This window comes from Scophthalmus maximus, chromosome 5 (genome assembly GCF_022379125.1).
Source record: "Scophthalmus maximus strain ysfricsl-2021 chromosome 5, ASM2237912v1, whole genome shotgun sequence".
NCBI classification, from domain to species: domain Eukaryota; kingdom Metazoa; phylum Chordata; class Actinopteri; order Pleuronectiformes; family Scophthalmidae; genus Scophthalmus; species Scophthalmus maximus.
Window position 1 is genome coordinate 16,539,378 of NC_061519.1, and position 26,492 is coordinate 16,565,869.

The following is a 26,492-nucleotide window of genomic DNA, read 5'->3' on the forward strand; positions in this document are numbered from 1 at the left end:
GGCTCCTCTTTCTATCAAGGCACTGAAACCCACATGGGGAACTTTAATCTAAACTGAGGCAATGACCCTAGGATCCTCCACAGTGCAGCAGCGTGCGGATGCACTTTGAAGGCTGGTTGCTGAGGAGGATGCTCAGAGACACACTCATCACCTCGGTGGATACTCCTGACTTTCGGATTTGACTAAAGCAAGAAAAGCCATGGGAAAGCCAATGTTTGTAGTTCCGCTGTTTGTGTTTGCCGTGATGCTGATAGGCACCGGGGCCAAAAATGTAAGATGTTTTTCTTTACAAATACAACATTGTAGAATAATGTGATTTAATTTAGCCAGCTGGCTAGACTCCCATTTGCACAGGTACTGAAATGAAAGCATTGTACTGAGGTTCTTTTTTCAATTATGCGTTTATCTCGTACTGACTCTTCTGATTCTTTCATGCATGCTGTTGCTTGTTATTTCTTTAAAAGTAGACCAAGAAGACAGAGTTAGTTGCTGAGCAACAGTGGTTGATTGGTGAGCATTTTTCAAGTCACAACGCACTGTGTCACAGCCTGGATCAACATCTTCTGAACTAAACACTTAAAACATTTCCACTGCGATTTTATCATAGCCAATTCCACCCCGACCGTCTCTTGAAATTATTTCCTTTTGATATTTTAAGCAGCTGTCAGTAACATTTCAACAGGGATTATTAATTCCATTTAGTTTTAAAGTAATTTTACCTTTCCCTTGCTACAATCTAATGTCCCAGATCCCACACAAAACTCAACTAAATCACTATTTATGGTAGGGCAGCATATTTTATGTTATAATGGGCGCACCGTTCATTCTTTAATGCATAAACTCTGATATACAACACTATGGTCTGTTTGTAACTGCAGCGTCTATGCTTATCTACACACTCCTTGTATCCTGAGGGAGATGGATTTTTTTACAGTTGGTTTGCACATTCAGTTCAGTGTGTAGTATTCTTCACTGGGCCATGTTGGTGGACCTTTTTATGGGAAGTCATGGAAAAAAGTATGGGATATGTCAGGGAAGCAAAACACACATTAAGCACTAGAATAAAATGTGTTAGTCACATATATTGGTTGGTGTTATGATGTGGGCAAGTTGGAGAAGAAGGATGTTGCGGGGTCCTTCAACATCTGGGTCGGAGCACCCACGAAGATTGCCGAGCACCCACATGTGTTTTACTGTGAGACGAATGTGCGTGTGTGTCAAAATAGCAACAAGTCATGCAAGCACTGTGAGCACCCACCAGCAGAAACATAAATCGGCGCCCCTGCACTCAGTCAATCTGTCAGTCTCCCTTCACAAACTGTAGTACATCCCACAATGTGGGGTGAACATATAACAAATAGGAGATGGTGCATATGACCAACCGTGGAGGGATGTGATTCGACATGTGGTAGATGAAAAGTGCTTTCATGCTAGCGACGGCTGTCAGGGTTCAGGAGAAATTATTAATTTTGGTGATTGATTTTCTTCCTGGTATCTGCAATATGTCTAATGGTTGATATATATAAACTTATAGTGCTATGGGAGATGTACATTTTGATTGGAAAGTCGGGCTAGAAAGAGAACATAAAAATGTGTCAAATGAATTGGACAATGTTTTCTGTTTTCACAATAGAAATTGAACAATGTTACAATTTATTTTCAGTGTGTGTGCAGCAGAAAATCCAGGTGCCACTGTAAAGGCGTGAAAGGCAACAGGGTGGGTAGATATTTTAATCAATGATCAACTTCATCAATAACATGAACGACTGTTGGATTTTTGCTTTTCGAAATGTACTTACTTGCTATCGCTCAAGCAATTAACTTTTTAAAAAATTTCTAGGGTTCTTGAAAAGAGCTTGAACTTTATCATAAATTTCTCCCGCTGTTGTAGATTTGTTCAAAGTTGTAATTTTTGGAAATATGGGAGTATACAAGTTTAAAGTTCCCACTATTAGCTGAAAAATACAGAAAATTGTGATTTTACCTTTAAATCAAGGTAAATTCACATTGGCAATGACCATAATGGGAGACATGCAGTGCAGCAGGTATGTTATTTATCAAGCATCAATCATATATTGGTATTGAGTCTGCAACATCCCAGAAACTACAAATTCTTCAACTCTTCACTTTTTTTTCATTTTCAAATTACATCTCTGTTGTTATCTGCCCCCCCCCCCCCCCCCCCCCACACACACACACACACATACACTCACACAAACAGGGAGACAAAGGCTTTCCAGGACTTGCAGGTCCCGCTGGACTAGAGGGTCGTTCAGGACCTGATGGTCATGCTGGGCCTATGGGAACAAAGGTAGAATTTCAGCCTTTGCTCTTATATTCTGCACATTTTCAAATCCCATGCTGTTGACAGACGGCAACACCGACTCAAATTGTGTTAAGATTGTGTACCTAGTTGTGTACAGAGATGACACTTCAGCATCTCAATGTATCGCCAATATTAATCATACGTTGCTGTCTTTGACAGGGCAACACTGGGTCTGAGGGACTCTTGGGACCAAAAGGCGATCCGGTAACATAACTGTGTTATTTTAAGCTTGTGTCTGTTTGGTTGTTTGTTGAGTGAGGTATCAGTTGGTGAAAATCAAATTTTGCTAGAAGGAACTTGAACCTTTATGTGTAAAGACAACATTGTAGTAGAGCAGTTATTCAATCTGTTGCACTTGTCTACCTCTTAAAAAGTATACTTGTCTTGCTACTGTCATTACAGGGACCTGAAGGCAATGAAGGATTTGCTGGTTCTCATGGTTTACCTGTGAGATGCCTTATTCTCTTATGCACATTTAGATAAATGCATGTTATGTTTTTTTCACTTCTGCAGATATTCTCTTACAGGGTGTTCCAGGTTTACAAGGGCCTCCGGGCCCCCCCGGCGCATCAGGATGCAATGGAACTGATGTAAGAAAAATGTAACAGGAGGGATAGATTTGGCACTTAGCCAGGAAGTAGTCCTACAAATTGGCTACTTCCTATAATTTTCCAATATAGGAAACTTCTCACAGAGACTTGACACTGGTGGTGATGATGAGGAATGGAGCTCAAGGTGTGAATGTCTTCATGGGGGAAAATTCTGATGAGAGGGTTTGATTGGAGAGGGCCAGTCATCCACAGTTGAGGTGGTGAAGGGTGGAGGTGGGTTAATAAACTGTGCTGATATCAGAGTGAATATTTGATAGCTTACAAATGATTGGCTAAAAGCAAATGTGTCAGACAAAAACTGTATAGAAAAAATTATGTAGTCACTGGGTATGGAAAGTGATAAGATAATAAAGCATGATATGCATTGGAGCATTGAATACAGCATGATTGACAGCTAGCACTGTCCAATATGTGCATGGTTGCAGTTGTAGGTGGACATTCAGTGGACAGGCTATCAGTCAGGCCCACCCCATCTTTCAAATAAACAAGATGGCACCAGCCAAAATGCTAAACTAAAGGGTTCAAAACAGTTGCTTGTAAACCAATAGGTGACTTCACGGTGGTTTGCCATCAATCATGATGGGATTGGATGAGACAAGAGTGAGCTGGTGGAGCTTAGAGACACTGCAGTTCCACAAAGCTTCATTACAAAGAGAGTACAGAGCTTTTCAATCACAGTGTTTCTACTCTCAAACAAATGCGTTAATGCTTAAATGTGTTTGTTATACTTGTTCCATGTTCCACACATTCACTTTTCTAGGGAGACGATGGACTACCTGGTGTTCCTGGGGCCCATGGCATTGATGGACGTCCAGTAAGAAACAGAATCAAAACAATTTATCACTATGTTTTAACCCAAAATCCAAGTATTCTGGCTTTCTATGCCTCTGATCATCTACATTGTTTGATATAGTATAAGATGTCATAAAAATGCTTTGTTTTTACTTCACAGGGTCCACCAGGTCTGCCTGGGCCTAAGGTAATACAATGTATAAATTATTAAATAAAATAGGATTTAGTAAGAGTGAAAACTGCTCAGCAATGACTGCCTTTGAAGAGATTTAGCAAGGAAAAAATATCAGGGGGAAGAATTGTGGCTATATGAGTCATTAAGATTGTCTTCCTGATTGAACTTACCCTGACCTTCATAACATAGTTAGAATTTGGCGGCTAAGCTACGACCTCATCACTCCCCTCAGATAAGATTACACAGAGATCATGGGGAGTGATGGGCTAACAGTGTAAACCCCCCTGCTGGAGTTCGCAGGCAAAATGAGAGATGGGAAATATTTGCAGCTTAAATAGACCACAAAACGTGGAGGGTGTGTATGGGTTAAGGAGAGCGAGTCATGTTACATGAGTAGAGCAGTGCAGATCAAGTTGACTGCATGAACTAGCTGGAGAGCATCACTCCATGTCTTCCAGTAGAGGTGACACTCTTGTGTTCTGACAGAGCAAATGGACAGATTGCTTTGACTCGGCCACCGCCCCTGGTCCTTGAAAAACAGAAAACAATGGACATGAGACACCTCCCAAAACATTCTGCACCCACTACATACACAAGCCAAAAAACACCTTTTATGTTGACTTAAAGTGCACAGGTTAAGTAATATCAATTTAGATGTCAGACACAGTTAGACTTCGTTATATACTGAAATGGAGCACTGTAAACCGACCTGTATTTGGACATAGGGAGCAGCATCCTCAATTGAAGACTAAACACCAAGATTTAGAGTTTGCAGATATCTTGAGTGTGAGAGATTACTGTGTGAGTGCACTTTTGACCACTTAGATTTCTAATACGGTGTTGTCATGTCAGGGTCATGGTGGCGGATGCTTTTAAGCTTTTGAAACACTTGTTGTTTCACTCCTGCACTCGTTGTGGCAAATGAGAAGCAGGTGGTTGTCACATTGAGGCAAACCCGCAAGACGCTGAACATGGTCATTGCAATTCTGAGCACATGCATGTCAAGTGCACAGATTCAGAGCCAAACTAAGAACTTGGTTTCTAAATGTTACTGCTAACTGCTAATACATCGTCCAAAGTGTTACTGCATATCTGAGATTATTGGGTATTTCACCAATAAATTAAATAGTTCTAACATCCCCGATGATGAATAAACTTATTTTCTCAATTTCACAGGGTGAATCTTGGGTGTCAGGAAATTCGGTACCAGGGCCACCTGGGCTCACTGGCAGGGACGGAGAACCGGTGAATATTTAGATTGCATTAGTAGTCACACAGTTTTTATTCGCAGAGTATTTTTTCATGTTAGTCAAAACACTTGAATTGGCTTTGCTTTGTATTTCAGGGAGTTCCAGGTTTCCGTGGAGAGACAGGACCATCTGGTGACCCTGGACCAAGGGGATCGGATGTGAGTGAAGGTGTCTTGTTGCTTACATTTGACACAGTACACAATTATGTTGTGATGCTTTATGTCACTGCCTGCCTTCTCTATGAACAGGGATTTCCTGGTCATCCAGGGGCTCAGGGATCTAAGGTAATACTAATGAATATGTCATTCAATATTTATCTACCTACGCTGTTTGACAGTTTACACCTGTGAGCATGAGTGTGAGTGAATACTGGGAAACCACTGAAACAGTGCAGTTGGAGGCCAGTTATCATAATTACCAGTGTTCACACCACCTGGAAAACTGTAAACATTTCCTGGTTGTTGTTACCAGTTAGCCACAGCACTTGTTTATTATTGAAATACTATGGGAATACGGTGATAACATAGTTAGTATCAGAGAAGGGATAGGACATTTGATTCCCATTGGTTGGAGATGCAGCAACAAGACCTTGACAGGGGAAATAAAATAAAGCAAAACAAAGGACTGTTTGGGAAAGATTGGGATGCAAACAAGAAACAAATGCTTTCCCATCCCTCAGGGTCAAGGAGGCATAGGCGGTATTCCAGGACCTCTTGGACCAAAGGTAATTTCCTTTTTTAATTATCTGTCTAAGTATATTTATAATTTAACCTACAATTTAAGAGGAGAAAATGTTGAATATATAGCCCTTATGGTAAACCCACAATTTCTGTAAAATTATTATAATTTTTTGGATGTAGGGGAGACCAGGACCACGAGGACCACCGGGGCAACCAGGTCGGATTAAGGAGTTTTCAACTGACATACAGCAACAGTTCAAGGTCAGATCATTGTAAAAATGTAATATGTGAAAGAGAGTTGATTCCTATGTCTATCAGGACAATGTCATGGCTGTTTTGAAGCAATCAAAGTTACAGTTTTAGTTGACAACAATAAATAATTTCATCATTTACATCACATTTTTTAATACATCCATCTGTTTATTGTGGTTAACCAGCTTTTTATTTATTTTGAGGTAACACATTTCAGACCGTGCTTGTTATTTCACAAATCAAAATTCAATTTAAAGGAAAGGTCCGAGGATCGTTAAAATATGATGGCCATATTATTTTTAGATTAATATGGCAATGCCCAGTAGTTATAAAGATGTCTTACACTATTTGGGACCAAAGTGTTAGACAACTGCCAGAACTTTCATTGCAACGACTGTGCTGCACTGTAATATGAGGTTTATTTCTTATGCAGGGCCTAAAAGGAGATAAAGGACATATAGGAGAAAAAGGCTGCAAGGGTGAACCAGTAAGTTTCTTTGTACAGTTCACACCAGTGACATTCAGACCTGGCATTACAATACACACTTCATAATGTAAGCCTTTTTTTAAATCTAAAAACCTGCCACTTCTGTATTGATGTTCTCAGGGAGACATTGGTCATGGCTTTTACACCAAAGGCTCAAAGGGAGATAAAGGACAGCAGGGCCCAGAAGTAAGATAATACATTTTTTCCATTGACTCTCACCTTTGAGGTTCCTCGTCTGACTGTGCATACATATGAAACTGTGTAACTGTGTCCCACTATGTACCATACGTTACTTTTCTCCCTCCACACAGATATTTTTTTTTGTACGACTTCAATTTGCATTGAAGAGCTACCAAGAGAGTATGATGAACAGCAGAGGGCAGTGATGTAATATTAAACTCAATGTCATTTGCCATTAAACAGAAGAAAAGGGATCAAAGAAAAGAAAAAAGACTGCACCTTATGTCTTGCATTTATACTAGCACTTAATTTATCATGACGACAACAAACACATATCACTTAAAAAATCCAAAATGTTTGTATTTTTTAAATTATTATTTTTAACCGTATTTGACATAAACCTGAACAGAGGCACTGCTTTTGAGGGCCATATATTTTGGCCTCATCGCAATCCCATTTCAAACTGATTTTTTTTTAAATAGAAAGAAAAAGATTTTTGCCCAAAGCCATTGGTATGCTATTCTTTTTATAAAGAGCAGGGCCTATTGAACATGTTCTGTTGTTTTTAATTGTACCTTCAGGGAAAGCCAGGGAAGGGTGGTGATCCTGGGAAATATGGATATACGGTAACGTTCTACTGTGCCACGGTTGTGTAAAGTTTTCATAGTCATATTATGTTGTTGTTGGAGTGAGACTGTTGGCGTGTGTGTGTGTGTGTGTGTGTGTGTGTGTGTGTGTTTGTCTGAGTGTGTGCTTAATCATAATGTGGCATTTTAATACAATATAGTTTTCTATAGGGAATACCTGGAGACAAGGGTGATCCAGGTTATCCAGGGACACCAGGAGGGATGGTCAGTGATCCAAAAAAACGAATGCAATATTTTATTGGTAGATATATGCTTTCTGTAAGCTTTGTCTGTAAATTCTAACTTCAGGGTGAAAAGGGAAATAAAGGTCCACCTGGTTCACCTGGACATGTGAGTTTATTCTCATTTTCAATTTTAATATTCCTTTGTACTTCAAAATGTTATTTTCCATGTTTTTTAACACAAAATATTCTGGTATAATTGAAAAATAATCACTGAATAATATACAAAATAGAAAACCACTTTCCTCTTCCCCAAACCTCTGGTTTCTCCTACTATGCCTCTCAATCAATTCCACCACCTAGTGCTATCCTATCCTTTCCTATTACATAAAGAGCTATGACAGAGAATAGAAAAAAAGAAAGAGACTGTAATCACAAATACAGCTACACCTATCGATCCCCACTCTCTTGCATCCTTACATAGAAAGAAAGATCTGATTCATACCAGTTTATTATCCTAGTAACAGTCGGGAAATAAGATACAAATGGAATTCAATTTTTCTTAACTCTACCTACTTTGCCGCCCAGGGTTGATTTAATCATTTCTAGTTTTGGATGGAACATGACATCCTTCATCCACCAGGCATGGACGGGGTGTTTAGAATATTACAAGTAGCATTCTCTAGTTTTATTCTCTGGTCTCATTTCTAAATAAAAAGTTTTTCTGGAAGTCCCACCACTCAATTTTCTACTGTACTAGCTGTTGGGCATTTCGATTTGCAGTTGGTGATAGAATTAGGCCAAAATATATTTTCATAGATGGGACATCAGATTGGATACCATTGATCAGCTCTTTTGTATAATCGGCAGTGAGGGCTAACTTAACTTGGGCTTTCTCTCTGTTTTACCCTTGCATTTCTGCACTACTTGCAGGCCATATTTCGTGACTTGCAGTATGATAACTCAAACACTTTTGATTCAGATGCTTTATGAGATATTTGTGTTGCACAACCATGATTTCACTACATGACCCCTGTTTGCAGATATTTGGGCCTATGTCTGAGCCACTCAAAGGATACCAAGGAGATCCTGGCCCCCCTGGTACACCTGGGCTTCCTGGTCATCAGGGTAGGTAAACAGCTTAATGATGAACAAAATTGACTGATCATAAGAGGACTGGGTTATAACAAATATATTGTTGTTTTAGTGGAAGTTAACTATATGAAGAAATTAGACATGCATCTATGACAATAACACAAGATATCATTCTCCTGTCAGGTGCTGTGGGCTTTCCTGGACCAGATGGACAACCAGGTGTGCAGCAATATATCTATCTATCTATCTATCTATCTATTTATCTACCTACCTACCTACCTATCTGGGTAAAACGTACAGGATAAAGAGGTATTGCTTTTTGTCCTAAACATATTGGTCACAGTCTCTCACTTCACATTACACAGGCTATGCATCTGGGATTTATGATCCTGGCCCACGTGGTCCCCATGGCTTTCAAGGTCCCAAAGGGGACCCTGGGGAGCCTGGGGATATTTATACCGGACTCCCGGGTCTAGAAGGGGATCCTGGTGATCTAGGTCCACCAGGGGATCAGGGCCCACCTGGACCTCCAGAAGATAGAAGTATGTGTAATACACTACAACACTACAACAAATACTACCTCACCTCTACACCTTCTACATGCTGCTGTGTTATAGTATTCTGACAGGACAGGGACAGTTAAAAGATAAGAAAGCCTACGTGGAATAATAATGGTAATAATTAAATATTAATATCTACAGGCTAAAGGGGCTTGTAACCAGTGTAAAGGGGAGATTGATACTGTGCTTTTCCACTTGTATATGGTCCCTGTGTAGAACATTTTTTCATACACCCTACATGGAGTGAGAGCATGTACAGTATATTGCATAACCTCTCAAAGTTCTCTTTCTGTTCTGTTCTATTATGTTGAATAATATCCTTGCAGTCACTTTACAACAATGCACAAAAATATTAGCTGTATTTAATGGGAATCGTCATAAATGGCAAATGTTACAGTAATGATTTATTCAGTGCATTTGTAATATGCACATAATATTCTAAAATGCTTACATTTCCATAGTTGTGTTTAATGAGTCAAAATAAGCCTATTCAGCCACATAACAGCTCTCTTCCTTCATTATTTGACACTTTAGTGACCTTGCAGGATGAATTGTTCTGCCTTTGATCATATAAATACATATATATGATTTTTATATCAGAGATTTCATGCCAGGGTTTTCTGTTTGGATTTTGATTTCTCAGGTACCAACTAATGCACCAATGATGGAAGGACATTTTTTTTGTATACAAATGCGGGATATTGGGAAACAGTAGTTAGTTAACTCATTGACTTTATTCTTTGTGTTGCTTATAGCTAACAGGATTACCAAAGGTCCCCCAGGAATTAAGGGAATGACGGGTAACCCTGGATTTATGGGAAACGATGGAACTTTTGGAATGAAAGGTGAACATTTTTCCACATTTTACACATATTCCGACCACCTAACTTGGTGTCATCAGTACCATACATAATAGTCCATGAAGCCTTTTAGTATTTAATCACTTTTTATATAATGTTTTTAGTCTTTCTGATAGTCTGGAGTAAAAAGGAAATGAGAAATTAATGTAATGATAATAGAACATATAATGCTGTGTGCGTGCGTGTGCGTGTGTGTGTGCGTGTGCGTGTGCGTGTGTGTGTGTGTATACTACACATTATCATGCTTTGTACAGGACTAAAGGGGGAGCCCTGTAATGAGTGTTCTGGATCAGGACCCCCAGGATTACCAGGCCCCCCTGGGCCACCTGGCCTTCCTGGTAAAACCATTTACTGCATGAAAATACACAGTTTCCACCAACCTTCTCAATTCAAATCCCTATTTTCATTTTACTGGTAATAATGGAGAGAAGAGTACTTTAAATACTGAAATAGACATTCTCTTTTTTCCGTTGTTCAGGCTACAATCAAGGTCCAGGTGACAAAGGTGATCCAGGCTTCCCAGGACCTAGAGGTTTACCAGGAAGACCAGTAAGATAGAATGTCAAAGTTATTTGTTGTTGTTGTTGTGGTTTGTTTTTACAAATAATTATTCTCTAAAGGGTCCCATTGGTGATACAGGATTCCCAGGCCCTCCAGGTCCAAAGGGAGACTTGCATTCTTACAATACCTCAGGGATAAAGGGAGATAGAGGAAACCCAGGACAGCTTGGCAGCCCTGGTTCAAATGGTCTCCCTGGTTCTCCAGGGTTCCCAGGTCGCAAGGGCAATCAAGGCCCTCCAGGGGATTTGGTAAGAAGCTTTTGACTGATTTGAGCGTTCAGTAACAGTAGAGTCTTTGCCATCTGGCATCAAAGTTCTTCAAGGTTTTTCTTCCTCTCTAGTATCCATTCGCTGGTGTAGCCGGAGATCAGGGTTTTCCAGGTCCGCCTGGGTCTTTAGGCAGTCCAGGACCAGTTGGCTTCCAAGGGCCAGTGGGATATGGGCCTGCTGGCCTTCCAGGAAGTATGGGAGATATTGGGGTACCTGGCTTGCCAGGACAGCCTGGAACTCCTGGTAAAAGAAACACACAGACAAACATACCCATTCATGCAATTACACAAGTAACCAGAGAGAGAAAGAAGGTTTGCCATGGTATTTCCTTTCTTCCCTCTTTTTTTATTGGTAGGCCAGAAAGGGGAACCTAGCCACATTCACACAAAAGGACTTCCTGGACCACCTGGATTTAAAGGACTCCCTGGTTCACCTGGAAGCCCAGGTGAGCATGGCATATAATGGATGGATGGATGTTCTTTACAAGATCATACAATAGATGATGGAAGCATCTCTCATACTTACTAAAAAACATCAAGGTTTTCAAGGAGTGCCAGGTACCCCAGGAATACCAGGTTTACCCGGACCGAAAGGAGAAAGTCTGTCATTTCCTGGAAAGCCAGGGATCACAGGACAAAAAGGTAATTGATGTGTTATTGAGGTTTGGAAATTTATTTTGTTAAAATCACTATTTCACTATATGTGTATGTCTCTGTGTGTGTTGTTCAGGTGACAAAGGGCATCCAGGTACCCCAGGTCTTCCAGGTAGGGGTAGGGGCTTGCCTGGTCAGCCAGGTTTACGAGGCCCCCCTGGTGCTCCAGGACAGAAGGTCAGAAACACAAACAATATTTGCTATATAGTTGTAGACATTGATTGACCATTATGTGAAAACAAAAATTAAAGATAAAGATTAACCTAAAGGTGACCTGTTTTATCTCCCAATTATATAGGCTTTTCAATTTGTAATACAATTTAAAAAAGGGTTCCATGCTTTTGTATCACTACTCTCTGATGCGATGTAATTTTTGGTGGGGAAGGTGATTGTACACTGTTGTATCAATAATGGAGGAATAGTTTAGCATTTGGGAAACAGCCTTTTTCACTTGAAGAGTCTCAATAAAAACAATATAGTTCTACGGTTTGAAGCCAATTAGCTTAGAAACTACCTTTACAGCTCACTCTAATTTGCAAATTATTTTGACTCTTTCTGCAAATCTCTTGATCTTTGCAAGTTACTAGTCAACCAACCAAAGTCCCGCCCCAGCAAAAGACACATGTTTAGCTGCTTTAGAGGTTATTTCCTTTAAAAAAACGTTTGAATGAGTCAACCTAATTATTTCTTCCTTGTTTCCAATCTTTGTGCTAAGCTAAGATAACTGTCTGCTAGCTATAGCTTAATGTTTCTCATCCAGACATGGAGTGGTATTAATTCTCTCATCTAGGAAAGTGTATTATTCTAAAGTATTCCACCCAGTTTGATATACGTTACCCTGTTTTCCATTACACTTTGGAACTCGGAAGTCAGGTTTATCGTTCCATTATAATCTCGGAACTCTGAATTACCAACCTACGAGGCAGAAATTGCAACTGGAAAGTAGCAGTTTCGTTTAAAGGTACAAGCAATAAAGTAAGTTTGATAGAAAAAAAATAGTGATGTTTTTGTTGATGTTATCTTTTATCTAGTTGTACAATTTTACAGGAAATAACCATTTTACCAGGTCTGTTAAATAGATATATGCTTCTTTGAAGAACTTACAGAAATTACTTCTGTATAAAGGTTAGGGAAAGTTCACTAGTCTGTGTAGAGTGTAGAATATTGAAGATCATCCTGTTGTTTCTGTGACACAGACAGCTCCCACTGTATCTCTGTGTAAATGATGGGTAACTACATGTCCCAGTACTAGCATAGCACAGTATGTGGAAAATGCATACAGAAATGTATAAATATTAATAAATAATTAATGATCTGTATATGATTATATACTATATATTGATTATCAGGGGGATAGTGGCCCTGGAAAACCTGGTCCCCCAGGCCTCCCAGGGGTTCCGGGAAATGCTGGAGCTCAGGGGCCTGTAGGAGATCCTGGGACTCCTGGTCTACCTGGGAACCTGGGCCAATTTGGCAACCCTGGTTTTCCAGGAGAAAAAGGTAGTCATACATCTAATAACTTGTAGACAGAAAGACATAAAGATATAATATTGAATTGTTTATACAACAAAATTCTATGCTACTTGCAGGAAGTAAAGGTTCTGTAGGGCCCCCAGGACAACCTGGTAGCAAGGAATCATGTACAGGTTTACCTGGACCAGTGGGACTACCAGGACCAGATGGTCTCCCAGGTCAGTCTACAGTACATTGATGACATGTGGTGTACTTTCACAGAGAGACAATGACAGCCAAATGGTTAAAGATACATGTTGGTCAAATGTTGACTCTTATCTCCATTAAAACACAGAATGTGTCTCTCTACTGACCACCTCCATTTTGTTCCTTCTATCTCTCTATTTGTCTCTCCCCTCCCAGGTCCTAAAGGCTGGCCTGGTGAAAAGGGTGAGCCAGGTTTACCAGGGTTAGGTCATCCTGGCCCCCCTGGTGAGCCTGGTCCCTCTGGGTCTTCAGTGTCGGGTTCACGTGGACTTCCTGGACAAAAAGGAATTAAGGGACATAACGGCCTGCATGGTCAACCAGGTATGTCATTGTTTCTCTGAAGGCTCACTACACTAAATTCATAATATTTAATTCTTCAGTACATGATCGATATGACGTCAGCTTTTATTTCATATGGACTGCCTCAACCATGTACTGTATGAGAAAACATTAAACCCAACCAAAGTGTTAGTGTTACATTCAATCAAAATTTTTGCAATGATTTTGCGATGTCAATGTGAGAATGACAACCTTGACATCACCCATTGGTTTGTGAACTGCCGTTTTGATGCTTTGATTTTTGAAATTTGGCAAATGTCATCTTGGTTTATTGAAACCAGATGTAACCACATCTGACTAACACTGCACATCCAGCTACACCTGTGTCCTGCACCCATTTGATGGTACTAGCTGTTAATCACATGGTATCCACTCCCAAATGCAAACCATGCTTAATCATCTTTTGTACTCTATATGTGAACATAGTTTAGGAAAAAAAACATTCTTGCTGTTTGCTGACATTATAAATCAAGTGAGAAGTATGGTCATTTTTTCTCATAGACTTATATAAAAATAAGTCTTTTTGCAACCAGTGGAGTTTGAGAAAATAGAGGTTTTAGGAAATTTTATATACAGCCTATGGAGAATGTACAAACTTTATGTATAGAGCCTATCTTTAAATGTTACACTTGGATTTCTTCAGGACTGAGAGGAGACCGTGGACCAGATGGATTACCAGGATATGGACTGGAAGGATTGCCTGGAATTATAGGACCACCTGGCCAAATAGGTATCCACAAATCTAACAACCACACCCTAACAGAGTAAACCACTGTTTTTTCTTTTAAACATTTTTATGGAGTTAATGCCCCAATGACTAATACTCACACAGGGTCCCCTGGCACTGATGGAGCCAAAGGTTCCCGGGGTCTACCAGGCATGAATGGAGAGCCGGGTTTCAGAGGTCTTCCAGGCAGGGCACCACCAACACCAATAGAAATTATTGGTGTCCCAGGAGATCCTGGCAATATTGGTAAGCTCTTTACAGAAGACTCATGCAAGATTTTTTTTCCAAAACCACTGTACAATAGAGTTGTCTCACAAAATAGTGTTGTCCATATGGCGCTTTTTTCTATGAATGTTGGTGATTGGTCAACAGTTTCTGGACAGATTGAAATCGATTTGAATTGTAGGGGGGCCAGACCCATCAGAGAGAGAGAAAAAAAGAGCTCTCTGCTTGATTTGGTTTCCAGACCACCTATGGACAGAGTTCATGTGAAGTGATAAATGCAGTCTCTGAAGTAAACTTAATGGAAAAGTGATAATATCCTAACTCTAACTGTACTTTGTAAGGTTACCCTGGTCAACCTGGTCCCACTGGAGACACTGGAAGTACTGGACCAAAAGGGCAAAGAGGAAGAGGAGAAGTAACAGGGGGTCCTGGACCGAGAGGTTTGAAATTAGTGACACATTTGTGAAATTAAATTTTGTTTTCGACCGTGTGTGTGTGTGTGTGTGTGTGTGTGTGTGTGTGTGTGTGTGTGTGTGTGTGTACAAAATAAGAAAACAGCATATGAACAGATTTTACCCAACTTAATTTGACTTGGTGGGTATCTAAAACGTATTTTTCGAGGTATCTCCCCATCCTATAGGGCTATATACGCAACTTCTTCTCTTAGAAAGGCTTCTATGGACCTGAAAATCATTTATGGTCATATGAAAGAAAGCGTTGCGTTGAAGTCAGAGAATGACATCATATATTGTACTAATGCATTAACTTTAGCAACCAATGAGATTAGAGACATAATCTACATCTTATTTAGATTAAGTAATCATTCGTCATCATGTGTTATAAATAATGTCTTGAGTATGTCATTATGAAATTGCATTATTACAATATAGAGAATTTAGCATTGCCAGATTGGGGTATATACAGCAGACACACAAGCAAATCATCACCCCTCTAATAATTATTTTTTTAAATTTTGATTAACTCAGTTTTTTTCAACTCAGTGTGCTTATCTGTGTTCAGGTCCTCCAGGTGATCCAGGTATTGATGGACCAGCATTCTCAAGAGGAAGTCAAGGACCTCCCGGAGACCCAGGAGACCGAGGGGTAGGGGGACCTCCAGGTAAAACCTAAACTAATCAACAAGGCCATAAAACTTTTCTTCAATTCAAATTCACACCTCCAATCTCACACCGTAAAAAAAAAATTGCAAACAAGAGTTGTTCAGTTGTAAATACGAAGGTCTCCACTATGCATCTTGCAGAAAACAATTGTTTGGTTTAAACGTCACAGGTCTGAAAGGAATAAAGGGAGATCAAGGAATCGCTGGAGGGCCAGGTCCAGATGGTGCACCAGGTCAAACTGGCAACAAAGGGGTTAATGGAGAACCAAGCTATGGATATGGACTGCCTGGACCAATAGGACAAAAGGTAGTGACGACTGATCTGAAAAATCTTTGAGAGTGATGCAACAGAGCAGAGTCCAATCAAGTAAAATAAATATATATGAATATGGATTCAGAAAATATGTGTTAAGCAGAAATAATGATGATTTCTCTCTTATTTTCTTATTTCTTCTTCCTGGTCTCAGGGTGAACCAGGATTAAGCAATACAGAAGTGAGAAAAGGTCAGAAAGGAGAACCTGGTAGCCATGGACGAGGAGGTGTACCAGGAATCTCTGGAGCCAAAGGAAACCCAGGACCTGATGGAGATAATGGTTACTACCACTGATCACAGAAATTAGGCAGTATTTATTTTACTCACACTATATTTACCTTTTCACCTCACTCCTGTCCCCATCTCTTCTTCCAGGTTCACCAGGCTATCAAGGACCTAAAGGTTCAGATGGACCTCCAGGAAGAAAAGGACTCTCAGGACCTAGTGGACCACCAGGCAAAGTCCATTCAAATAATTGTTTTCTAGATTAATATCATGAAAATGTCACAGAATCAATGAAAAACATAACATAACAACACATTTTATTTTATCATTCTTTAGTTCTGTACTAAATGATATGTAACCTCATCCTTATTTTTCTATCTGCTCACCTCAGGAGAACAAGGTCCGCAGGGTCTCGGTGGTTATCCAGGTCCTAAAGGCAACCAGGGCCGGGATGGGATCCCAGGACCACCAGGACAGAAAGGGGACAGTAAGAGAAATCTTGAATCAAAAGTCCTGTGTGGCTCTATGAGCTCATGTAAATTCTGCATATTACAAACCCATGAGTGGTGTTACTTTGTATTTTCTTTATATAAAGTGTTGATTGTTTATAAGCTAAAAAGTCATCAAAGTCATGGAAGTAGCCAAAGCTCACAGATCCTTCCATATCTCCCCTGTAGTCATAATTGAAAGGATACCTGGAAAACGTGGTGACACAGGTCAACCAGGTGAGTCACAGGTAAATTACACTATAATTTTCAACATTTCTACAAACCTCCCTCTTGTGTGAGTTTACTTCATTTTGGCATTTTATTTCCGCCCATTGTCTGCACAGTGGTTCAGTTGTTAGCACTGTGCTTCACTGACTAAAAGGGCTCTGCCTAGCTTTCTAAAGTTCTGTGTTGCTGGTAATAGTTCTTGCTACCTTCTCATTTATATCTCATATTCAACACTGGACGCACTATTGTGATGTGACCAAATAAAATACGAATGAATAATCATGAAGACAATGACATTCTTTACTACTGCTTTGTTCTTCTGTAGATATCAGTGGACTCTTCTTTCTGTATTATAGGCCAATCTGGGAACCCTGGTCCTCCTGGCTTGTCTGTAAGAGCAGGTACTGGACCCAAAGGAGACAGAGGGCTTCCAGGTCCACGTGGGGTTTGTGGTCCTAGGGGGTCACTGGGAAGAGAAGGGGCATGTGTTCCTGGATTGAAAGGAGACCGCGGCCATCCTGGAAATCCTGGAAGACCAGGTGAGGATACCCTGCTGAAGGACTCAAGGATCTAAAAAAATATCCGCCACTGTCTCATCAACCAATTAACATTGTACAACACTCTTTAGGTGTTAAGACAGAATAAGTGTAATAAATCGATAAAGCCTGAGGATGTCATGTTCTGGTGTAGCTTTTTTTCTGCATAATATTCAAACATCAATACTTTTAAAGGAGTCCAAAGTCACATTTGGACATATTAGATCCTTATTTGCTTTGCTCAGTTTTCAAGTTTCAAGTATGTACTTTGTACGTTATTCTGAAATAACTCTCAGCTATCACTCTTTCTCTCCTCCCTACTGTATGAGAAGGCTGGCCTGGTTTACCTGGCCCTCCAGGTCCCACTGTACCTGGGTCAAAAGGAGACCGAGGGGACATTGGTCTTATGGGAAGCCGATGTGCTTGTAGTCCACCAGGAGATCCAGGACCTCAAGGGCCACCTGTGAGTGACCCTAACATTTATTATTTTAAAGGATTACTTAACAAATAAGTGACAAAATAATCTTCTCAAAGGATAATTAAGATTCAAGTATTGTAGTGTAATTTCCAGATTATACCAAAATGAGATTAATTTCAAGCATCATCCCATGGGACAACACATCTGATGCAGATATCTTAAAAATCCCACTGCAATACTTAAAGTCTGACCTTTGACCTTTCATTGTTTCATTTCCATTTTCAGGGTGCAAGAGGCAGACCTGGAGGCCCAGGGCCAAAAGGTGATTCTGGTCCTCCTGCAATCCAAGGCCCTCCAGGTAATCTATCATTTCAATTTAAGTGCATAGATTAGGTGCTCATTATGAATTCCTCTGCAGATGTATCACCATAGAAGAATAATGGTCCATGATTGATATAAATTCCTACAACTGAGATGAAATGTGAAAAAAAATGCATTTATGAGAATGTTTATGTAATTTTTCTGTCTTTCACTATAAAATGCAAATTTGTGCAATAAGCTGTGAAGAAAAGATAATTTATGACATGTATTAAAGGTGGCAGAGGAGACCCTGGAAACATCCCAGGCCCGCCTGGCCAACCTGGACCCAGAGGTTTTCCTGGAAGACCTGGTGCGTCAAAAGTCTGTCTTACAATAATTCATAACCAGAGAAAACAATGAGCCCAGACAACCACTTCAAGTCAGTTATGACAAGCAGCAGAGATGCAATATTTCACCAATAACCATTGACTCATCTTCTGCTCCTGACATTTACAAAACAGTTTCTGGACATTCCAGAAAACCAGAAAGGATACACATTTAAATGTTATTTCCTGATTACAGGCCCTAAAGGCAAACCAGCATTTGGCACCGACATATATGAACCAGGACCTCCCGGATTACCTGGTCACCCTGGTAATCGTGGAGCCCCAGGGCGCACTGGACCATCAGGACCAACAGGCCATCAAGGTTTAAAATTTTATCTCACTTCAATCTGTGCACCCTGATTTTAAGATGTGCTACTATTTTCTTAGTTACAGTTACTCACATTCTTCAAAGCAAGGGATATAAATCCATACTGATTGCCTTGCATATGTATTGTGATGTCTGTTAACTGACTTGATTATTTATATGCTGTTTATCTATAAATTATAAAACTTCTGCAAAGCTGTTCTTCGTTGCAATAAAGCTTTTTTCAGACATCCACGGAAGTCCAGACATTTTCCTGAACTCTTAATGAGGGTCTGTATGAAAGACTGCAAATGTCTGCAAATGCTTCAGCAGACATTGTTTTGAACATTTCCTGCCAGCCCCCTAGAAAACATTTTGCAAAATGTCCAAGTGATAATATAGCAAGGCGAGTGTGTGTGTTGATGATTCTAGAATGCCACAGAATGTTCTGGAAATGTTGTGAATGTATCTGACCATCCAGACCCAATTTTCCAGAAATTTTCCAGAGTTCGTGTCTGAAACCAGATTATGTTACACCTGATCTTTCTGTACCAGGTCAGTCAGGCATCAAAGGAGGGTGTGGATACAGCCCACTCGGACTGCCCGGTTTCCCTGGCCGCAAAGGAGACAAAGGAATAGCAGGACTGCCAGGTATGTGCATGTGTGTTGGATGACACGTGTTTGTGTGTGCAGAGGGGCAAACATGGGTACCAAACAGGAATTTGTTTTCATGCCTTTATAGTGTAAGATGCCTTTCTAAATCCCACATGGGTATGGACTTGCACTAAATGCACTTGTATATGTGAGAATGAAGCTAGCTTACCAGGTTCTTTGTTGGATATGAATTACATAAAAATAACCTGATAGCAGTGACATTGACTGTAGAACACCCTGCAACCCTCATTCCAAAAAAGTCCTCAACACAAATTGCCCAAATAATACCAGTTAATAGTCCATTTTACACTTTGTTCTTCATTTATGATGTATTCACTCTGCAGGTCCACAAGGTAGTTCTGGATACCCAGGCAGAAAGGGTCCTCCAGGGTTGCCAGGTAGAGGTGTTTCATTTTATGCTGACAGTTTCCTGATAGCTAGACACAGTCAGAGCAGCCAAGTCCCTGACTGCCCTCATGGCTCCAGCCTCATCTTCTCTGGTTACTCCCTCCTCTTCATCAACGGAAATAAAAGAGCTCATGGCCAGGACCTTGGTAAAAGCATGTAGACCGTCATTTACAGAAATACTGTTTCTATTCTGCATCATAGAGGCTGGTCTTTGTTTGAGACATTTTAATGACGCTGTTCTAACACTTCAAACTGTTTTTCAGGCACAATGGGAAGCTGTCTCCCTCGTTTCTCCACCATGCCCTTCCTGTTCTGCGACACCGAAAGTAACTGTCGCTACGCTTCTCGAAACGACTACTCGTACTGGTTGTCTACTGACACCCCTATGCCCACCAACATGGTTGCCATCACAGAGGATAAGCTGGCCTCCTACATCAGCAGGTGGACTCAAATCACTGTGTAAAAAATACAGATATACATTGTATTGTATATAAAAAAATACAATACATTTTATGTTAATTGAAATATGTATTTGATTCTATTCAATTTGATTTTCTTTAACTGAAACAGTTTTCTTACATTTGAACATGACTTGGGACAGTATTAATGTGGGTGTCTGTATGCATGCATGGTTTAGGTGCTCAGTGTGTGAAACCACATCCAACGTCATAGCCGTCCACAGCCAGACAACTCTGATTCCTCAATGTCCACAATCCTGGGAGTCCCTATGGACTGGATACTCATTTGTCATGGTAAAGAGACCAGTGTTTCTCGCCTCTAAATCCTTGGATCCTCTAATATGTAATTTTCCCGAGTAATTGTCTTCTGTTGACCTTCATCCATTCTAGCAAACAGGTGCTGGTGCAGAAGGCTCGTCCCAGCCTCTGGTCTCTCCTGGTTCATGTTTGGAAAGTTTCCGCCAAGTGCCCTTCATTGAATGTCACGGCAGGGGAACATGTAACTACTACCCTGATTCCTATAGCTACTGGATGGCCTCCCTCGACCCCGACAACATGTTCAGGTAAATTGTCTACTTCTGTGTTTAAAGAGTGGTGGATGCATGCCACCAGGTACAGCTTTAAGTAAATCATTTCCAGGATGGGGTGTGTCTATCTTATATAATTTCCCAAACAAACAGTTGCTGACTCAAAAAAAATCTTCAAGCATTTGATGTGTCACATTATCTGATGCAATTCAGTGCAGTTTCAGAACTCTATCCACCCTGCTAAGAATGACATTCAGAAGGTGAAACTGAATACTGTAGAACAGTAATTATCACCCACAGGATTAATTTTAATTGAATCAAATCTTGGAAAGGAAACTCAATTTAAATTTTTTAATGAACCAGTTCAACACATTACTTCAAATAAATCCACTACACAGCTCTAATCCACAACTCCACTACATGAAGATTTGGATTTTTCTTATTGCATAATTGTGTCTGTGTGTTTTGTTCTTTCCTGCAGTAAACCTGTTCCTCAGACAGTGAAGGGACCTGCACTACAACGTGTCATCAGCCGTTGTCGGGTCTGTAGGAAACCATTGCAGCCTGCAGGTGACGGACGAGGGGACAGTTTTTAACAGAGTATTTCATTATTTTCGGAGGAGAGAGGGAACAGTCTTTTTTAGTGTGTAGTGTGCATATCTGCTGACTGAACTTGTGTGTCTTTGCTATAAAATAAAAGAAAGACAATTCAGCCAAATTGCCAATCATCTTTGAAGACGGTTATATAGGCTCTGAAAATGGTGAATATTAAAATTAATGAAACATGTAGTGATGTGTTATATTTTATGGATGCTGTAGTGGGCCACCAGAGTGTAATTAGTCTTGTGGCTCAATAATAACTTATTATAGTAGTAGTAAAGGTAACAGCTGAAGTAATACTAGTATCAACTGCAGCACTGAGGCTTCTTGGATGAGAGGCGAAACATCTTTAAGAGTGTGTTGATTTGAAAACTTCATTTGATATTATATATATCTCCGTGACAAATTGAAACCCAGACTGTGAACATGTATACCTTAACTGATAAAATGTCATGCATCACCATGTGGCACCAATGTTTTTTTGGATTAAAAACTAAAAACAAACACCAAATGTCCAGTTTTGTGCACATGACAAACAGCTACTGAGAAATAATTAACCTGTGATGTGTCTTGAGAGGACTGGTGCAGTCCAGTCTATGAATGACATTAGAAGTATTAAGTCAAAACAAATGACACCAATGTTCCTGTGACATCTGGAGAGTGAGTGAGTTGAAATTCTGAAATTGTGTTTTCACACGCAGATATCGAGTCGTTCGATCCCTCACTTCAAGAACATTTCTTTGAATTTCAGCATGGAAAATTAAGCATTGAAAATATTAAACATTATGACTCAAACTGCCTGCAATTGGGAGGGAATATATTGAAATTAAATACAAAATTAAATTCAAGGAAATAAATAATGATTATTTTGAAATAAAATGATTTTGCCTTTGATTCTAAATTGTAGAATAATTCGAAAAAAAATTGGTTTAATAAATATGTAATCTTTACCCACAGAAAAAAAGAACAAAGATAAACACAGATCCATCTTTCATGATATTATTTCTCCATACTGTTCACTCAACAAACTATCACCGGTGCAACACACCCCAAAGGAACAGTCATTCAAGCTCGTTCATCCATATCTGCCACTGTGATCAATAGATGCAAACTCCCAGGAGAGCTCGATGCAAAGGAGAATAATAATGTCCACAAACAACCCTGTCCTAAAAATACTTTTTGGCACGCAGATATTACGAGATATCGACTGCCCACAGTCATAAATATCAAACAGCCTCATGTGCTTATGTTACAGAGGCAGCTAGCACAAGTAAACGTTGAAGAAGACCTGAACCCTCTTATATGAACTACAAATGCCGTGATGAAATATCGTACTGATCACATATTTAATTTTAAACTTTTTTGATGCTGAATCTCAACACATAAAAACTATATTTCCAACAGGTCTGACAGTCCTGGTTAATAACTGATGTAAAAACAGTCACTCCTTGAGTGCCACCTTGAATAAAATAAGTCTTTACATGTCCTGCGGTGCAGACAGTTGTCAGCATGTATGGAACGCTCTTGCTGTAAAGTGCTCTCCGTAGCCTTCTTAACAGGATTATTCTGCTCTCGACAGTGCACTTACTAATTGTTTAGGCGTCTATATTAGGCTTCTACACCTCTCTAACTGGGTTAGGATGGCGATTTGTTGAGAGGTTGATGCGCTTCAAGGTTGTCTTCCATTTTAGAAGGATGTGTCCTTTTAGAAACATAAGCGAGAAAGACGTTTCTATATTTGCTTTCAAATATTAGCGTCACTTTTTGTTTGAATAGTATCAAATTGTGAATTTTTTAAAAAAGCATCACAAAAATGTTTAAAATATATTAAGGGTCCATCATATACTAATATATATATATATTCATATTGTACCCACATGAAGAGTTAGAGTTTATTAAACTTCATTATGTTTGCTGCCTTTTGCATCAGATCATTAGATATGCATTTACCCGGTTATCGCTTGGTGGGGCCTGTAACAGGAGGAGAAAAGGGCATGGGCGCATTTGTTTTCCCGTTTCCCTTTAAAATTGAATTTACAAATTCACAATCTTAAGAAACCTATCAACCATATTTACCTTTACATTTATCTGAATTAAAAAAAAAACCCTGTATCATCATGACCCCTGCAATTGCCTGAGAAACATTAAAACAGGAGGGGCTCCCAAAGTGTCAGTCCATGAAATGCAGTTGCACCTGTACAGCATGTACCATTACAGAATCATTACAGCCTGTGACAAATGATCGTTAATTCATATGCAGTAGGACTGTTAAGTTAAACAGAGCAGAAATCTAATTTGAGAGATGCACAGATGCAAAGAGACCAAACCCACAGGGGTGTAACAAATGATAAGTCTTTTAGTTTTACACTAATGCACAAAGCATTTTACTCACAGGGGTTTTTCCTTTAAACAAGGAGGCAGGGGGTATCTTTCACATTTATAAGATCCACCACTGACAGCATAAGGATGACCTTTCCTTTTACAGCCAGATTACAGTGTGTTTATTTAAATGGTGACACCAGAAAAGATCAGGCTGGTGAAAATGTCCTAATTTAGACTTTTTGTCTCACTCCTATCGACTGCTGTAAATTACATAATACATGCTTCGCTGCACTGATGGGGGCAGACACAAAATTTAGGATGGCGCTTATGCAGATAACCTGGATACTCCTCCCCTTTTGGGCCTAGGACCTGCATATAATGCAGACACCCTTACAGTATTGGGTGACCATTGGCAGAGCTTGTGGTGTCTTACCAGGGAAATATATTTCACAACAAAAATCACACAAAGACAATTTTCCAACCGAGGATGGCCCATATCTTCTGCTTTTTGGCACTTTTGTGCTTTGCATCATGTGCTGTGGAAAGTACAGAGACTGCGCAGGACTTTAAGGACCTGCAACTGCAGCAACACTCATTGTCATGGTTCAAGAAATTACAAGATAAACAGGTAAAATGTTTTTACTTTCCCTGATAACCTTCTGTGTTCCTGATGCTGTGTGCAGCACAAATTCCTTTCTCCCTATGGCTGAAACCAAGCTCTAAGTCTCAGCTATGATTACACTCCAGGCATCAGGATGTCCACCCAACAGTTTTTCTCAATTTGTAAAGTGTGTCCATATTGGGCACACATATTTTATTTGTCTTGATCTATCTTTGATTTCTGGATTCTGTCAGTGCTACCAGCCCAATTTCTGTCATTGTTTATCAACATAGCTACACAACTTTTCATTTTCTTTCTTGACTATGATCAACATATCTAAATGTTCAAGCAAAATATTGAATAACATGTGATTAACTAGTGTGCATTTGGCTAAGAAAAGCATACATAGTGAGGTGACATTTTCATATCATGTTTACATTTATTTTTTTTACATTTTATGTCCTCCATAGGAATCGACAAAGATACGGATATTTTTAGATTTACTATATGAAATTTTAAAAATTGGAAATACCGTCCAAGAGCAGAGAGACACAGAGAAGCAGGAGAAGAAACGACGTGGACTGGGTAGAGGCAGTGCAACTCGCAAAACCAGCTGTAGAGTCTTCTTCTGGAAATCCTGGGCTTCCTGCTAACTTTGATCTGACTCAAGTGCTGGACGACTGCCAAGACCATGAAGAGAAAATCTCAGTCTTTTAAGTTTAATGGCCAAGAGGTAGTTCTGCTCCTCTCATACTTTAACGTATTACTGATTTAAAGTCCCATATTATCATACAATCATTCCCAGGTTATGTTTTAATGAGAAATAATGTAACTAAAAAACTATAAATTAATGTATATGGTATTTCTTTTTCTTTTATTCTGTACATAAGCACTATGAATTTTTGAGGCATGACAAAATAATCAACGAGACACGTCCTGCACAGACAGTTGTATCTCAAAGCGACACCATATACCTTTTGAAGATACAACACAATCTTCCTCATGCAAATAAAAAATGAATAAATGATGATTAATCCGTTAATCTCTAACGTTTTACTTCATCTGGTGTGACCAGTAGCTTAATGTCAGACCTGGTTTATAATGATATTGCTGTGTCACCGACATTACTAAGGCAGCTTTCTGACTCTATGCCTCCACCTGTACCACGGCTGTACCATGTAGTTATCTTTATCCTGTAAATGTCACAAAAAGAACGTTAAATGGTTTCACTTTGAAATAAAAGTTTTGACAGACTTCTTCTATTTCACTTCTCAGAGTAGAGAAATCCTGGAAACACTTGGAACTGTACCAACATCCATATCGGTCTGGGAGAACCTCAGCCACTTTCCATTCTTGCAGTGAGCTGAACAATAGGTGACCCCCTGGTCCTGAACGCCTGTATTATTTAATGTACCCCGACTGTCTGGAAGAGATGCAAACAATGAAGTGGGCCCTGAATATTTAATCATTAGTAAATTAAATGGCACAGGGTAAAAGCCTCTGCATCACACTACTTGCCCTGCTTGTTAAAGAGACAGTTAAATATTCCCTGCAGAAAGCTAAAAAAACTAAGCTGGATTCACTGCTCTTTGAGAAATGAGTGTTGTATTTGAGTTTGCACATGTTTTCAAGTCAATCAAACATACTCACATTAATTTGAAGTATTTATTTCTGTACTCTTTTGTGAGTCGTTTTCTACTCACATTATTTACATTCCAGTGGAAGAGGCTTTTCTTCTTTTTGTTAAATCCACACAGACTTTAGGTGTAATAAATATCTGCAGTGTGTTTGATGTTTCCTGGTGATCTTCATGCTATGACCAGCAAAGCAATAAACCAGAAGCTTTACAGCTCATCCTCTCTGTATGTGTCTGATGTTCCTCCAATTGTTAAATATTTGACCTAACCAAATTTTTTTACCGACATAAGTGTATTAGAGCTTCGGTGTGCAACCTGCATTAACACAAAAGATGTGTGGGGCATTTGTACGTGCATCTACATAAGAAGGCTAGAATTCAACTATTGCTTTTGCACAT

General features: G+C 39.7%; 2 protein-coding genes and 1 long non-coding RNA gene across 3 annotated transcripts; 2 read left to right on the forward strand and 1 right to left on the reverse strand.

The window, feature by feature from the left end:
* Nucleotides 1-24: 24 nt before the first annotated feature.
* LOC118311020 (collagen alpha-5(IV) chain-like) lies at nt 25-22,038 on the forward strand. Its single transcript, XM_035634489.2, has 52 exons — nt 25-271; nt 1,664-1,717; nt 2,222-2,311; nt 2,486-2,530; nt 2,729-2,773; nt 2,854-2,916; nt 3,698-3,751; nt 3,890-3,916; nt 5,081-5,149; nt 5,250-5,312; nt 5,403-5,438; nt 5,834-5,878; nt 6,015-6,095; nt 6,520-6,573; nt 6,694-6,759; nt 7,335-7,379; nt 7,551-7,604; nt 7,689-7,730; nt 8,605-8,689; nt 8,840-8,875; nt 9,022-9,198; nt 9,972-10,061; nt 10,331-10,414; nt 10,555-10,625; nt 10,697-10,885; nt 10,978-11,149; nt 11,262-11,351; nt 11,446-11,547; nt 11,636-11,736; nt 12,909-13,059; nt 13,149-13,250; nt 13,435-13,599; nt 14,261-14,347; nt 14,450-14,590; nt 14,911-15,009; nt 15,590-15,688; nt 15,859-15,995; nt 16,156-16,282; nt 16,378-16,458; nt 16,619-16,714; nt 16,905-16,952; nt 17,300-17,482; nt 17,812-17,942; nt 18,183-18,255; nt 18,493-18,567; nt 18,780-18,905; nt 19,443-19,538; nt 19,886-20,095; nt 20,213-20,390; nt 20,587-20,701; nt 20,798-20,970; nt 21,416-22,038. The coding sequence occupies exons 1-52, from the start codon at nt 200-202 to the stop codon at nt 21,528-21,530; spliced, it is 5,010 nt and encodes a 1,669-aa protein (XP_035490382.2). The 5' UTR covers nt 25-199; the 3' UTR covers nt 21,531-22,038.
* Nucleotides 2,197-7,323, reverse strand: LOC118311037. Its single transcript, XR_004793890.2, has 3 exons — nt 6,793-7,323; nt 4,294-4,433; nt 2,197-2,297 (listed from the first exon to the last, which is right to left on the reverse strand). It is a non-coding gene; the product is annotated as an uncharacterized LOC118311037 (long non-coding RNA).
* A 2,240-nt stretch (nt 22,039-24,278) lies between the features above and the next one.
* LOC118311036 (somatostatin-1A-like) lies at nt 24,279-26,284 on the forward strand. The gene is made up of 2 exons (XM_035634526.1): nt 24,279-24,484; nt 24,928-26,284. The coding sequence occupies exons 1-2, from the start codon at nt 24,344-24,346 to the stop codon at nt 25,108-25,110; spliced, it is 324 nt and encodes a 107-aa protein (XP_035490419.1). The 5' UTR covers nt 24,279-24,343; the 3' UTR covers nt 25,111-26,284.
* Nucleotides 26,285-26,492: the final 208 nt, after the last annotated feature.

Bases quoted from the DNA above. Each gene is read 5' to 3' on its own strand.
- LOC118311036 (XM_035634526.1), top strand. From the start codon at position 24,344: ATGGCCCATATCTTCTGCTTTTTGGCACTTTTGTGCTTTGCATCATGT. The intron at 24,485-24,927 runs GTAAAATGTTTT...TGTCCTCCATAG, and splicing joins AGAAATTACAAGATAAACAG to GAATCGACAAAGATACGGAT.
- LOC118311020 (XM_035634489.2), top strand. From the start codon at position 200: ATGGGAAAGCCAATGTTTGTAGTTCCGCTGTTTGTGTTTGCCGTGATG. The intron at 10,415-10,554 runs GTAAAACCATTT...TCCGTTGTTCAG, and splicing joins TGGGCCACCTGGCCTTCCTG to GCTACAATCAAGGTCCAGGT. The intron at 15,996-16,155 runs GTAGTGACGACT...TCCTGGTCTCAG, and splicing joins CTGGACCAATAGGACAAAAG to GGTGAACCAGGATTAAGCAA.